The sequence below is a fragment of the Limulus polyphemus genome, unplaced genomic scaffold (genome assembly GCF_000517525.1).
Source record: "Limulus polyphemus unplaced genomic scaffold, Limulus_polyphemus-2.1.2 Scaffold395, whole genome shotgun sequence".
Classification (NCBI taxonomy): domain Eukaryota; kingdom Metazoa; phylum Arthropoda; class Merostomata; order Xiphosura; family Limulidae; genus Limulus; species Limulus polyphemus.
The window spans coordinates 500,928-517,057 of NW_013666005.1; the positions used below are offsets into that span (position 1 = coordinate 500,928).

Here is a 16,130-nt window from a genome sequence, read left to right on the forward strand (position 1 = left end):
ACTATTCAAAAGCACTCAAGTTTTGGATCTTATTTTAAGTCTATTACACTTTATATGTGATCCTTTGAGCTAACTCTTTTATTAAAAATGTAAAGTTGACTTTACTTGTGGTACTAGTCTTCAAGCTGAACATGCTACTAAAGTATTTTTATTAAGGTGAACAGTATAATTAGTTAATGACCAACAGTGTTCATAATAAAAAAAAAAAAATTAATCGATATGAATCTACCATAAAGATAACTTGTAAGTGTAAAAAGAAGATACTTAGGTTACCAGTAATCTCCTAGTAACATAGTTAAGTAATTCTGAAAAAATATTTACTTAAGAGTCAAATTACTTAAAATAAGCACACAAATACAGACATTAGAATAATTGTAAGGTTGCTTTTGCTTTTCAGAATGCCATACAAAAGAAGAGGTGAAATATAATTTAAAAAATAGATATACAAAAAAAAAAAGTGTTCAACACTTTAAAATGAACATCATAAAATGCATATAGGCCTAAAGAGGGAAAAGAAAAAGATACAAACTGTCCAAAAGAATTTAACAAGGCTCCAAAGTGCAGAGTAATCAGATTGCACAAGCTACTATTAATATCTTAAAGAGCATAAATTGTGGAAGAATGATTAGAGAGACTTCTCCAGCATAGCATACTTTGTTTCACTTTTGCAAAGGATATAAATATTAAGTATGTTTTAATTTTGAATGTTATTTTTAAATTACCTCTGCAAGGCTCATAAGCAGTTCCTTGTGTTTAGAGCTGTGCTAGTTAACTACCATAAGCCTTCAGGACAGCACTAATGAAGCTACAGTTTGTTGAAAAGTTTAATCAGGAACACACCATTCATTGATAAGAACTACATCCAGGGATGTAGAAGCAAGAAAGGCATGTGAAAGTCTGTTTACATGAATACTCCCTAGATATTCTCTAAGATAGAGATCTTCTGTTTTTGGGCACACCAGGGTACATCACTTCTTCCCATGATTGCCAGATCAGTCTACATTAACTCTTTCAGAGTAGATAAGCGTATTATAATTTTTGAAAGACACAATCACCAGTGAAATAAAGTTGTTATATTATTGGATAAGCCTTGTCTCATGGGAAGTGCTTATAAGTTCTGGGTATTTTTCTCATTTTTAGTGCAATGGATTAAACTAAAAATCTGACTTACTCTTAATCATATGCACCACTTTGAACCAAGACCTCTGGGATCATATGCTTTCTTGGACTTGTCTATGAAGAAGTAAAAATTACTCACTTAACAAACTCACCTTTCACCATTTTTCTTTAATCATCAGTATTTTATAGTTATTGCTAACATTCAAGATTTTATTCCTGTGGAGGACATAGATAGCACAGATAGCCATTGGACAGCTTTGTGCTTAACAACAAACAGAATAATGGATGGCTAGTGTATGACCAATCATCATTATATATCCCTGATTTTGATGATTGTTGTCTTTCTATTTTTATCACAGTGTAGATCATTATAACTGAGGTGACAAACCTTTATATAAACATGCTTATTCATACCTAGAGATTGCATGTGATTTGCATGTCCAGTGTATGGGTTTGATTAATTATAAGATGGTTTCATTTGCCCAAGAAACTAGTAGGATTTCTGTTTGTAGTTTAACTCTAATATGTAAGAAGTCATCCAGTATATAAAAGGAGATTCAAGACAAATTATAGAAATTAATGATAATAAATAATCATATGAAAAAATCATTAGTCAAAATTGATTTTACAGCCAATAAAGAGACACCAGAGAAAAACACTAAAAAAATCATCTGTCAATGATTTATCCCCTTGCAAGGAAGAAATGAAGGAAAATTCAGCTGTTACACAGTGTCACACAAGAAGAAATTCAACAGTTACAGTCATCGTGAAAGCATTTTGCAGAATTCTAAACTTCAAAGAAAATAGTTTCTGAAAAGAAATGAAAAATGAAAATCAACAATCATAAAGACTTTCCAGTGAAATATTTTATTTACAAACACACATACACATTTCAGCAGTCAGATAGACACATGTAAGAAAGTTTTCAACAGTCATCTGTAAAAACTTAGGCACAAAAAGACTTGTGTAACAGTGTTTTAAGTATAAATATCATCTAAAATAATAGGTACAGCATAACAATTATAAAATTTATTCAATGGACAGATAATTCCAAATTAGAAATACAAATTAATAGTAATCAAAAATAACTTGACAAAGCTATTAAGAGAATCTGAAGAAATATAAAAACAGCAACATAGGATATGAAATTTGATAGCCACCGAAATATATTTATACTTAAAGAGATGGAAAGCTGATAAATAACTAAGAAAGATCCATAACTGAAAAAACCACAAGATAAGTAAGACAGAATTCAACAAACAACAAAACAATTTAACAAAATTATAAAATGTAATAAAAGTACCTCAACAGTTGCAGGAGGACATCAGTGGTCATAAAGTTATCAAAAGTGGATTTATCAGAAGCATTCATAACATTAGAGAAATAGTTTAGCAGTTAAAAATGTGTGAAAGTTTCTATACTTTCTTTGTAGGACAAATACATTGAGTTTGAATATAAATTAACTGAAGTTTACTGTTATTGAATGAAATAAAATCCCAGAAATTAACTTTTTCTTCTATTTCTAGGAAAAGAATTTCAAGTAATTTTTTTAAGTACCGTTAGAACTCGAAACACATGTACAAATTTACTGAGTGGACCTGACAGTAATTCAACGAAAGAAGAAATGGATTATGGGTTTTTGTCAAATCCTAAACTGTTAAACACTGCAATAACTCGTGCTCGTTCATTGGTGGCAGTTGTTGGTGATCCCATTTCTCTGTGTTCAGTAGGTAACTGTCGGTAAGTAACAGCATGTGTATACTATTAAAATTATCTTAGTAAGCAATATAGTATTTACACATTCAGTGGCTCTAGTATTTATTCCCGAGTCCAGATCTATTGTGTAGCTTATTTCAGTTGAAATATTTTTTGTTGGGGATGTAATAGAATAATAAAAGTAAAACTGATGTTAACTGTAAATAATAATTGTTCATCAGCCTACCACTGAAAAAAACTTGATCTAAAAAACCTTTTAAATAAAGAAAAAAGTAGTACTTACAACATCAGACGAAACATGAAGTTAAAAATGATGAAAAACTTTTCTGTAAAGTGTAAAGTTGCAAAATTTGAAGGATGAAGAACTAATCCAAAATATATATGTAAAAAATACACTATCCCAAGAATCCATGTTATTGGATTACAAATGGTAACTAAAGAATGTTGTGATTTATGCTTGTAGAATTATTTAAACTGGCAGGATAATGTAACATATATATATATGGAATATTTAATTATTACAACTACACTAACGTGAAAAAAGAAGAAATTCAATTGTATAATGAAAACACCGTGATTAAGGCCTTTTCAGTAATCTCACACTGGAGTTTTTGTTTTTTTTTGGCATAGCAAACATTTAGACACTTGATACATGACTGTTGAAATTCATACCAAGTTTTTTGTTTCTGTTGATTACTATAAATCAAATTCCCGTAATTCCATTTTCTACAATATGTCATTTTCATTTTATATATATATATATATATATACAAGAAGCTTCACAGTTAGGTAAAGTGAAAAAAGATTAAGTAAATTGTATCAAAAAAAACTAACAGTTTAGCACTTACAAATGTAAAAAGTATACCACTCTAATGCCTGTTTTTAAAGCTGAACAAAATATGACCAAATTGTGCTGTAGAAAGAAAATAACAGTGTGATGGATTAAAAGATAAGGGATGAAGTGACGTTTGGTGACTTTATGTAATTTATTGCACCTAAAGAGTTATCCTTTTTCAACTACTTATTTCATTTTGTACCTCACAGTATGATTGATATTTGTTTGATCTTTTTATGTAAATATCTGACCTTGTTAATTGTACAATAACAGTAGCTTTTTTATAGAACTAAATATATTGATTTCAGGCTTCAGCTTATGAATCAGAAGATTCTCTTTTATTTTAGTTTCGTACGATGTTAGAATAATCATTTTTGTAGTGTGTTATGGTAAAAATTATTTCTCCCTGATTGTTATAATGGGGTTATTTTTATAGTATTTATTTTTTCTCTTTTTCTAATTCTGATTGGCCTTTTTAATATATATATATATATATAAAGCAGACCATGGTTGAACCATTTGGCAACCCTGCCTTTCTGCTTGGAATTCCATGCCAAAATTATTTTTTTCTCATCTAGGTAGGGAATTACAAATTACAGGCAGGGAGGTTTATGTATAAATTTTCATCACTTAGTCAAAATTCTTTGTGGGTAATAGTTTATTTAGTTTTAAAGTTTATAACTCTTGTGATTTCCTCTAAATAAATGTGTTGTTGATGTTATTAAATACAGACAAGATTATTGAAAATTGTTAATTTAAAAAGGAGTATTAAAGGTCTTTAAAAAAAAATACAGAAACAAGATGTGTAGCTTAGAGTGAAAATGCAATTGCCAAAAAAGTAAACAAACAAGCTTAAGGCATGAGACTTAGTGTTGACATTATTTCCTCAATATTGCAGCTTTTAGACATGCAGTCTTGTTTCTTTAGTTTTTATGTCCATTGTGGACATAGATCTATACAATAGCAATACTGTCCTATTTGAAACAGTTTAGTTTAATGAAATACGTAGTTGGTGAATGATGCTTTCTCAGGAAATGACAACCTTTGGATTGGCTTCATGCAGATTTAATAGTTATTGCTTTTGATATTGCCACAATGTTATCATTGATAGTGGTACTGCATGTATGATCATTATGATGCATGGTGATCAACATACCACATGTTACATACGTGGATGTAAAATGTATATAGCTACTATATTTATACCCTGTAGCTATAGGAAGTCTGTAAACACTGGACTGGACTCTACTGGAATGGTGCATGGACTGGATTTTGTAACTGCACAATTTTTATACGTGCAGACTATAGTTTTTTAAGTGTGCCTGTGCACACATCATTATATGAACAACTGGCTCCTTCTGGCACCATCCCATCAATTAGCAAAACAACACTCTCAGATTCTCCTTTCTGAAGCCACAAAAGCAGGCTTCCTTATCAGACTGGAGAAATCTATTCTGTCACCGATGCATTATCTCATCCATCTGGTTGTGTTTTTCAATATTCACTTAAATCTCACTCAACCAACCTCTATCAGGCTTCAAGCGATGCAAAGAGCCATCTCCTTCTCCCACTGAGCAGATGGTTTTCTTTATTTTGAGGATGTGGGCATCCCTTGAGCCTCTCATTCTTTTGGGATGAGCACATACGAAGTCCCTTCAGTGGTTACTGTGACACCAATGGATCATGCATTCCGATCTTTTGGATAATCCTGTCTCTTTACTCAGGAACATCATCATCAATTGCGAATGGAGGTTGGATCAGAACAACTCTACTATTGGGGTACCCATTCCACCACCTCTTCCCAAGATCCATCTGTTTACCGATCCATCTCTTCAGGGATGGGGAGCTTATCTTCAAAGTCAGGAGTTCCAGGGTATTTGGACGTAAGATGAGTCTACCCTCCTTATCAAAGTTCTCAAACTCCTTGCAGTACACTGGGTGGGCAATGGTTCAAGGTCTGTCTCTCTTGAAGTGAAAAATTGTCATGATACATTTCGACAATTCCATGGAGGTATCTCAAACTTCTTGTCAAGGAGGCACACATTCTCAAAACCTTTGTTTTCATACCCTGGATCTTCTCTACTGAGTTAATTCCCATTGTATCAGTCTTTTAGAATGTCATGTTCCAGGAGTGATGAAATTAATTGCAGATCGCTTGTCATGACCCAACCGGATTCTTTCAACAGACATAAGGATTTAAATTCTAAGGTTTCTCTTTAATTAACTAAATCTCTCCATAGGCCAACCACAACCATTTATTAACAGAAATGGAATACTTATTATCAGTGGTGTATTAATAGGAATTTAAACCCTCTTCATCCTAAAGTATCTACAGTATCCAGTTTTATGACTTGGACATTTGAGAGAGGTCTTGCTTCATTTATGGTGGCTTTATATAATTTCAGTATTCCAAATATCGGAATTTTTTGACTCCTCAGTACTATCAAGTTTACTCAAATCCTTTCATATTCTTTGATCCAAACGACCTTTTCAATTACCAAATTGAGATTTTACAGTGGTTTTACATGCATTGTCTCATCCTCCCTTTAAGCCCTTAGCTTTGTGTTCTTTGTTTCACCTTTCTCCTAACTTGTACTTTTTGTTGTTGTTGGCTTGTGGACATTGTCGGTCAGAGTTGTTTGCAATCCATGTACATCAAACTCTATCATTCCACATTGGTCCTGCTTTACTCCGATATGTCTTTTCTTCCCAAGACTTTGGCAGCTAGGGGGAAGATCCTTCTCACCAATCCATATGACAGCCATTTCTCACCTTCATGACCCCTCTATTAGATATTTTTCTATAAGAAATTAAAGTATGCTCTTCTTTCAGTGGCAGCTTTAAATAGATGGCTAATATATGCTAGACATTTGCACATTCAGTACAGTAAGTTTGTTTTAACACAATAAATCCTTGTAAATGATTTTTTATCATTTAGGTGTGTAATGCTCTCATATAATTATTACACTTTATTACGCTTAGTGTAGATCTTTGTTTGAAAATCCAGTGAATGCAGGTGTGTGTGTGTGTGTGTGTGTGTGTTCCTCCATTTTAAGTAAGTTATTAATTATTCTGGTGAATGATAATTTGCTGGAAATGCATCTAACACTAATATATACTCCAGTATGTATATTTAATCATAATCCTATTTTGTTTTAGAAATTATGAATATTTTCATTACTTCCAACATTTAGTACAGATTAAACCAAAATTTGGGCATTTACAATATGAGAATCTAAGTGTAAATGTGATATTACAAGGATTAATTAAGCATACCCTTACTTGAACTTCACAATAATTAGAGATTTGAGGACCCACTTCGTAAAAGAACTAGTGTAGTGATTTGAAGAAAAAAAAAGCAAGACGTGTGAAATTAAGATAAAAATAAACTATATTTTGATGATAAACAAAAGAATGCTGATTATCTGGTGATGATGTTTATTGTATTGTACTGAAAGTTGAAAGTAAAATAAACGTATTTAAAAGAAAAGTTAAACAAAAGAAACTGGAAATAAACGTAGGACTTTTGGTCCAGAATTACTGAAAGAAGGATACATACATGATCAGCAGGCTGAACGATACAGGAAACAAAGACTTTCTTAAGTCCCAAAATGATAATTTGCTGGAAATGCATCTGACACTAATATATACTCCAGTATGTATATTTAATCATAATCTTATTGCTTCAGCAATAAGTTTACAGGTTTTCTACTATCAAATTATCAGGAATTTGCTGTGAACTAAGCATCACCTATTGTGCAGTGGCACCTTTTTTTCTAACATATGAGCTAAACAGCCTGATTAGGGGCCCCAAGGTTCAGCAGAGCAAAAATTGCATATTTAGGAATTGCTTGTGGATTAACCCCATAACTCAGTTTATAAAGTACTCACCTAGTGTGTGAGAGTCTCAAACTCAATCCTGTTTGCCAGAAATTCCAATCTGTAACACATTTTTATCTTATATATATTGTGAACTGTGTGTTTGTCCAAACATTTGTCTGTCTCCCATTTATGGTGGCCACATCCTGTGCTCCATTTGAAAAGATGTGCACACAGGCAAAGCTCAACATTCACTTTTCAAATGACAGGAGAACGGGCATGAATAATGTTGATGCCAAATTTTGTTTTGCAAGCAGAATATTCTATATAAATCACACTATTATTCACATTTCAAAATGTGACATCTTAAATAATAAAATTTTAGATTTACTGTATGTTATTGTTAAGCAGCTATTAGTATGACTGAAATGCTCAACAATTACTTTTCACAGTGGGTGGTATAAGTAGCTTTGGCTTTGAGTGAAATCAAGAGAGCAATACAATTAACCTTTTTATTAAAGTTCATGAAATAATTTAAAATGAGATAAATTAACTTGAACTTTTCCCACCAAATAGTCATCCGGTACACACCATTTGAGTATCAAGGTTAATGAAACAAAAAAGCTTATATATTAATAAACTCTATAGTTTATATGTGCAAAAAGACTGTTGTTTTTTTCTGATCTGCAAATGCAACAGCAACAAAAACAAAACATTGTTCTTCATCAAATAAGATACAAGTGTTAATCTAATGGACAGAGCTTCATACAAGGGTCAAAAGTCTTGTCAGCATTGGATACTGCAGTTATAGTTTAGTTGAGATGTTATTGCATATTTTTCTTTGCTATTACTCATAGTTCCTTAGAATTTAATGATAAAAAATGAAATTTGGAACATGTTTGTGAGGTAGCAATATTCACGTTTCAAATAAAACTACTATGAGTGCTCTAGCAAGTAAAAAAAGGTTTTTATTGATTTATAAAAAGGTGTTATTTATTATAAGGATTACAGGAATATAGTAGTGTATGCTAATATAAGGAAGTTTTTATTTTATTATTAAATCTGTCTCTTTTATTAAATTGTTCACTATTTCACTTGTCCAGTGAACAAGTATTTTTAAGAAACCACTTACTGAATTTAAAATTTTTCTTATTCCATTCATCGAGCAGTATCATTTTAGACCCTCAAAATTACATGTACATGCTGCTGGCATACACTGAATAAACTAAATGTTAACCACTGATATAACAATGTACTGGTATTAAACATGTGTTGTTGACATACATAACTATGAATTGTTTAGACAAGAGTTCAAATATGGCATAATCACAACCATTTAGTAATTTAAAAAATCTGTTATTTATGGACAGGACAAAATTTTTGAACATGTATTACATTTTCAATTTGTTAAATATGGAATAACTAGGGTTGTGTTGATTACTTTTTGTTGTTAACATTTTCTTCTGATGCTTTGCAGCAAGCTCTGGGAGAAGTTTATTTTTTGCTGCCACCAAAACAACAGTCTTTATGGAATAACCTGGAAGACAGTGGAGGCTCATCTTGATGGTGTGGAGTTGAAGAAAATCTATGGTTTGAACCCTCTAGCTCCAGAGTTTATACCAAGATTTTTTAACCATGCAAATCCTTACATTTCTCCTACATTGAACCCTTTTCCTTCACCTTGGAATTTACATATGAATCATCCACCTTCTCTTTGTTTTCCAGCCTTATATACTATCCCTTCTGTATACCCTTATTTATTTTCTCCATGTATGTACCCTTTTACTGCTCCTCCTGTGTGGCCTACCTCTGGGCCATTCCAGGGACCCAGGTATCAGCCCCATCTCTATAGACAAACTATGCTTCCTCCAGCCTTTCCACAGAATTTATCATCATTATTGTCCCAAAGAAACTCTGTATACCATTCAGAAGATGCTAAAGTAATTGAGCTTCTACACAAACAAGCTTTTGGTCATGACCTAGAAAGTAATGTCACCATGAAATCCAGCAACCCACATTTTAACAACCTGCAGAGAGTAGCTACCAATCAGGTTGCTATTCGTGGGTCATCCCCAAGTCAAGAAGCTAGCCAAAAACATGAATTGATCAGGAAAGATCATAGCAGGGTTCAGATTCTTCCTAGAGTCCATTTGCCTCACAAAGAAATCCAGTCTTTTAGTAATTGTGGAAGAGTATTGCAACACAAAAATAATTCTTTGAGCTCTACAAACTCTATAATGTCTTCTTATCCTGTTCATCATAATTCATTTGTCAAGGAAGGTCTTGCAGTCAATCATGAATCTACAGAATTTTCTACTAAGCAAGACTTAAATTGTAGGAATTTAACTAAAGAACCGAGTTACAGCAATGTAAAGCAATTTAATTCTGAATTTTCGACCAAACAGAAATCTGTTCCAAGACTTGGGGACTCAAGCCATTCTAGAATTAACTTACTTCTACTAGAAGATTTTGAAAAAAACAAAGTGTCACTGCCAACTTCAGATACAACTTTGCTACAAGTGCCATCAAAAAAACCAGATTCTTTACCAAAAGCTATCATTGTACAAGAACTAGAAGCTATGCTTTTTGAAGCATCAGAAAAAGGCCAGTCTTTCCAGTTTACTTCAAACATAGGCCAAGAAACTAATCAGCTAGCAACTGGGCAAGTTCAAAGCTTTTCAAATGAAAAGATGAAATTATTGAACTCTTTTTCTACCCTTGAGCTAGAAGAAAATAGTGAAAATCGACCTCTGTATATGAGAGGACCATTAAAGATAAGGGACCAACTCTCTGAACGTCGAAACACATATCCCGAGTTAGCCATACAAAAAAACGAAATAAGTAACAATTACAGGCAACACACAATAGTGCATAGTACTTTTGAGCAACAGCTTTATAATACGCTGTCTATAACTTCAGGTCATTTGTCATCCTCCTATCCTGAACTTACAAAATATGATCTAAAGCAGCAAACAATGATTAGAGATTTACCTCCAAAACCCATTCATAATAGTTTGTCTGAGCAGTTGCAGACTGTACCAGGGAATATACATGAAGAACTACAACCTTCACAGTTCAGGTTGTCTGGGAGAGGCCACCCTGCACTGGACAATTTATCTCAACAACTTCAGCCTATAACAGTGTACAAACCAGGAGGATTACAGTCTAAATTACATAGTTTTACTACACCAGTCAGTTTGACTCAAAGATTACAACCTACTTCAAACATTTTATCTCAACAATTTGAACCTACACCAGAACATTTTTCCACAGGGCTAGAGTTAACATCAGGGTGTATACCTAAACAGCTACAGTCTGCCCAAATACAGTATGCACCAGGAAGTTGTTTAACCAAAAGATTAACCCCTACACTGGTGTCTGTACCTGGAGATCTGCAACTGACATTAGATAGTACACAAGATAGTGTACACAGCAGACTACAAGCCCCACAAGATAATGTACACAGCAGACTACAAGCCCCACGAGATAGTGTACACAGCAGACTACAAGCCCCACGAGATAGTGTACACAGCAGACTACAAGCCCCACGAGATAATATATACAGCAGACTACAAGCCCCACGAGATAATATACACAGCAGACTACAAGCTCCACATGATAATATGCACAGCAGATTACAAGCTCCACAAAATAGTGTGCACAGCAGACTACAAGATAGTGTACACAGCAGAATACTAGCTTCTCATGATAATTTGAACATCAGACTACAAGCTCCACATGATAATTTGAACATCAGACTACAAGCTCCACAAGATAGTGTGCACATCAGACTACAAACTCCACAAGATAGTGTGCACAGCAGACTACAAGCTCAACAAGATAGTGTGCACAGCAGACTACAAGCTTCACATGATAGTACACACAGTACACTACAGGCTCCACATGATAGTATATACAACAGATTTCAAGTTCCTCAAGATAACTTACATGGCAGACTACATGCTCCACAAGACATTGTACACAGCAGACAAGGTCCACTAAACAACTTGCATAGAACAATGCAACCTCCACAAGACAGAATGTATGAAAATGTACAAACTTCATCAAAGAATAACAGTTTAGGGAAACTACAGGAATCACAAAATAATGTACCTGGAAGAATGCAAGCTCAACAAAACAGCACACATGGAAGATTACTAGTGCCACAAAACAACTCAGTTGGAAGACAGCAAGCTCCACAATACAGTGTACTTGGAGGAGTACAAGATCTGCAGGAAAGTGTATATGGTGGACTACAAGCTCCGAAGGACAACATCCATGGAAGACCATATAATCCACAAGATTGTAGAAATGGAAGACTCCAACTTTTACACAAAAGTGTAGATGATTATGAGCATGTTCCACAAGAAAGATTACAGACATGTGTGAATAGGAACTTTGAACCCAACAGTTCTAGAAAATGGCAGAATGATTCAGATTGCTCTTCTGGTCAGTTACAGTTTGTTCAAAAAAGTTTAAATCTTAACACAAATGCTGAGGCAAACAATTCATTAGAATTATTGGCAGTTCAAAAAGTCAACTCAATCGTAGCTGAAGGATGTGCTTCAGATAATCAACTGATGGCCAACAAAACTTTATTCCAAGATCAACATTCCCCTCCTGCTTATCCATTGACCTATGCAGGAGCAGTTCGAAGTCATTTCCCACAAGATTCATCTCTTGGTACACTGGAACTTGATAAGCCTCCAGTGGTCAAAAGAAATATAGGTTCACATGAAGATCAGGATCTCTGTATTAAAACATCTTTAAAGAACCAAAGCAAATGTGGTCTGTACAAGTACTTCTCATAACAAAGGCAAAGTTTCTCTGCTGTAGATAGATTCGTTAACTGGAATCAAATTAGACTACAAATGATTAAAATCAGTTTCTGTACATAGATCAGAAATACTCCAATATAGGAATATAGGTTCACATGAAGATCAAGATCTCTGTATTAAAACATCTTTTAAGAACCAAAGCAAATGGGGTCTGCATGAGTACTTCTTATAACAAAGGCAAAGTATCTCTGCTGTAGATAAATTTGTTAACTGGAATCAAATTAGAATACAAAAGATTAAAATCAGTTTCTGTACATAGATCAGAAATACTCCAAAATATTTTTCTTCCACCCCACTCAAGAGTCTGTGAACAAATTCTGTGTATTTATTGCAACACTTTAGTATACAGTTTCCTTCATATTTCATAGAATCAAAATTCAAGAACAGTTTATCCAGTTGACCATTTCAAGAAATGTTTTATTTTTTTTTTATTCAGAAAATCTGAAACAAATTTGTTTTAATTTCTGGAAGTGTTTGTGGTTCTTTTTTAACTACTGCATCAGTTAAGTGAATCTAATTCATTTACTCAAACATCTGTAAACAGATATATTTCACTAATAATGTCCTGTTATTTGTTAATATTTGATTAATTTGTAAACAGATTTATTGTAATTATTAAATCAATTCTGTAAATAGGATTATTTTCAGTACAAGATGAATTTGTAAAAATGTTTAGGTTTATATTATCCCTATGTTAGTTTGTAAATCCGTAGTTCTGTAAACAGAGTTTCTAGCAAGTATGTTTGTAAATAGCTTCATTTTTTCACTTGACTGGTCTTTTAGTTTGGTTTCTTTTACTTATTATTATTATTATATGTAGATTTTTTTAGTTTACTAAATAAGATTTGTAATTCAACTTATTCAAAACATGAGATTAGTTATGCAAGCAGAAATTTTTATAATTATCATATCTTTAAGTTTGATTTTTTCTTTACTATATTGGTTTGGTGAAAAACCTTTATTCTAATTACTCAGATAGTTCTAAAAAAATGTTTCCTTCTCTGTTTTTTCAATAAACATTTAAATATTGAACAGTTCATTAAAGAGAGTTACTTTAATACCAAAATGTTTTGTGTAAACAGGTTTATTTTGTAAACTAATTAGTTTTTTAAAAAGAATTGCTATAATAAACTGGTTAATTTTTAAACAGTAGTTGGGTAAGAATTTTTGTTTTGCTTAAAAGATGACTTGTATAAAAAGAGTTCTGATGAGTACTAGTATACTTTTGTATTAAAATAGGTTTAATCTAAATGATAAATTACTATAAACACATTTGTGTTAATGAGAAGAAAAATTCTGTTTGCAGTTTTGTTCCAATATACAGATTTATATACAGACTTAATCTAATTACTTTATGAAGCTTGATAACAAATTCAGTTTAATTAAAATATATCTGTTTACAGAATTATTATAAAAATGTGGTCCTTAAATATTTTTACTAAACTTAATTTATTAATTTTGTGTTTCAGTTCATTCCAATTTTTTGGTCAGTTTTGTAAACAAGTTAGGTTAAACTACTATATTAAGTAAGTTTTGTTATAGTCCATAATTATTTGTTTTTTAGTTCTTTTTCCAAAGTGTTTTATTGTAATTATTCAGTTGTAAAAAAAAATTATACAGATTGGTTCTATATAAAATTGTTTTCCATTTGAATAGCTCAGTTAAGAGGACCATCCTCATACAAGAGTTAGTTTTGTAAACTTTGTTTTTATGTTTAATACATCACGGTTGTAAAAAGAATTTCAGTTATTATAATTATTTTGTAAAAATGTTTCTTTTCTTCACTAGAACACTTTTGTAAACATAATTGATGGATTCATTTTGTACACAAGTTTATTATAATCACTAAAACAGTTATGTAAGTAGATTTATTCTCTTTAATAGACATTTCTTTAATCTTGTGTATTGTTACTGCTTGATTATTTAGGTAAACAGTTTTATTTCGTTTTCAGTTATGGTCATGAATTATTTTGAAATATAAATGCATTTGTATCATTTCTGACCAGGATGCTTGAAGGCGTCATAAATTTATACCTGTATTAACGATTTCTGGAGAAAGTTTATATATATATATATCTCTAGAAAATAATGCATATTTATGATTATATTAAAATTTGTAAATGTTTTCATAGTTTTTAGTGCTAGGATTTTGTTAAAATGTAATAAATTAGTAAAAATTGTACATTTTGCGTAGTAATACATTTAGGGATACTGTCCATAAATACTAATGATGTGTTGGTAAAGGAAGCTTCTGAATTTGAGTGTTACATTTTGTAAGACTGTATAAACTTTGATTGGTTTCTCCAAGCCTTTTCCTTGGTTGTGGTTTCATTAATCAGTCAATAGTGACAGTGGAAATAGTTTCACGTCTATATTTGTGTATAAATTGTGAACACAAAGCATTATTGTAATTATTTTGGGTGTATGTGTTTATATATATATATATATATGTGTATGTGTACACACATACACGCACGGGCACACACACATGTACTATGAAATCTTTTCTGCATCTAATGATTCAAATTTGAAATTTTTGAAATCTATTTCATAACTTGAAATATGTTTTAAACCAATGTTTGATATGTGAACATCTTAAAGTATTACATTTTATATATGTAAAAAGTATTCTCAGCCTGATGTTTGACATGTGATTCTTAAAAGAAAGTTATTATACCATGAAAGGTTTTTCTTTGTCAACTGGTTGAAATGTGTTAGTTTTGAAGAAACTGATCTAAACTGTATTTACATCATTGAGAGAAATTATTTAAAATATGATGAGTTTTGAGGCTGACATTCTTACAGCTTTCTGTTTTAATGGTGGCTGTTTGTTTGAGTATTCAAAATGATATTAAATTTACAAGTTTTGAAAATTTTTACCAGTGTAACATTTATAGTCTTAGATTTGTCTCAAGAAAACATTGTGTAAATTAATAATTTCAACATATATCTATTCCTTTTGTACTGTGTGTTGAATTGCAAGTATGTAGTTTTTCACTTTGGCTAAAAATCATGCATGTTTTTCTCATGTCACTAGTTCTGTGGGCTGTGAATTAGTTTAACCTGAAGTAGTTATATAAACTCTTTGATTCCTAGAGTGGTAAAGTTTGAAATGTATTTTAATTAATAAATGTAACTTTTATAAGCATGTTTAAATAATGTATATATTTGTGTTTAGATTTATAGTTAAGTGTCTTGATGTGTGAAATAAATAAAATAATAAAATTTAAATTTTTATGAGAGCTGTTGTGCATGCCAGTAATTTTGAAATTTAAACAGTTTGAAATTTTGTCACCTATTGTGTGTGTGAAAGAGAGAGATTATGCTCTTTTTAAATAAAAGACCCTGAAGATTTTGGTCAAAAGTGTCTTTTGAAAAATATATTTTTCATCATTGTAATCCAAGTCTTATTAAACAAGTAATATTTAAAAATACCCTACAGTATAGATAAAATTTGCTATATATTATACTATTGTAGACAATTATAGTCCTGTATAGTAAGGCCAGAACACGGAATATACTGAAGGTAGCAGTGAAACTTGACGAACAAGATCACGTGTTAAGATCATGCAGTAACTATATTAAAAACTAGACAACCCGTGACCGGTTGGGTCACCCACTATTCAGAGGTTATGAATAAATCAAGCTAATTACAATATTGCACCGAAATGAAGGTTTATTTTGAGATAATTAAATATTTCAATCCATTCGTGTTATTCATAATTCAAGATAATAATTTTAATTTTGATCGGGAGTAAAAGGAAAGACCATTTTTTTCAAAAAAGTTAAGTCAGAGTTTTCAT

At 31.8% G+C, this 16,130-nt stretch overlaps 1 protein-coding gene across 7 annotated transcripts in view; it reads left to right on the plus strand.

Moving 5' to 3' along the window:
* Nucleotides 1–15,624, plus strand: part of LOC106457948 (probable helicase with zinc finger domain) — a 92,422-nt gene extending 76,798 nt beyond the window's left edge. For all 7 annotated transcript variants that reach the window (XM_022384031.1, XM_022384036.1, XM_022384033.1 and 4 more), the window contains 2 exons: nt 2,646–2,859; nt 8,967–15,624. In XM_022384031.1, the coding sequence (XP_022239739.1) occupies nt 2,646–2,859; nt 8,967–12,300 (3,548 nt within the window). In that variant the 3' untranslated portion in view covers nt 12,301–15,624. The remainder of the gene's footprint in view (nt 1–2,645; nt 2,860–8,966) is intronic.
* The last annotated feature ends 506 nt before the right edge of the window (nt 15,625–16,130 follow it).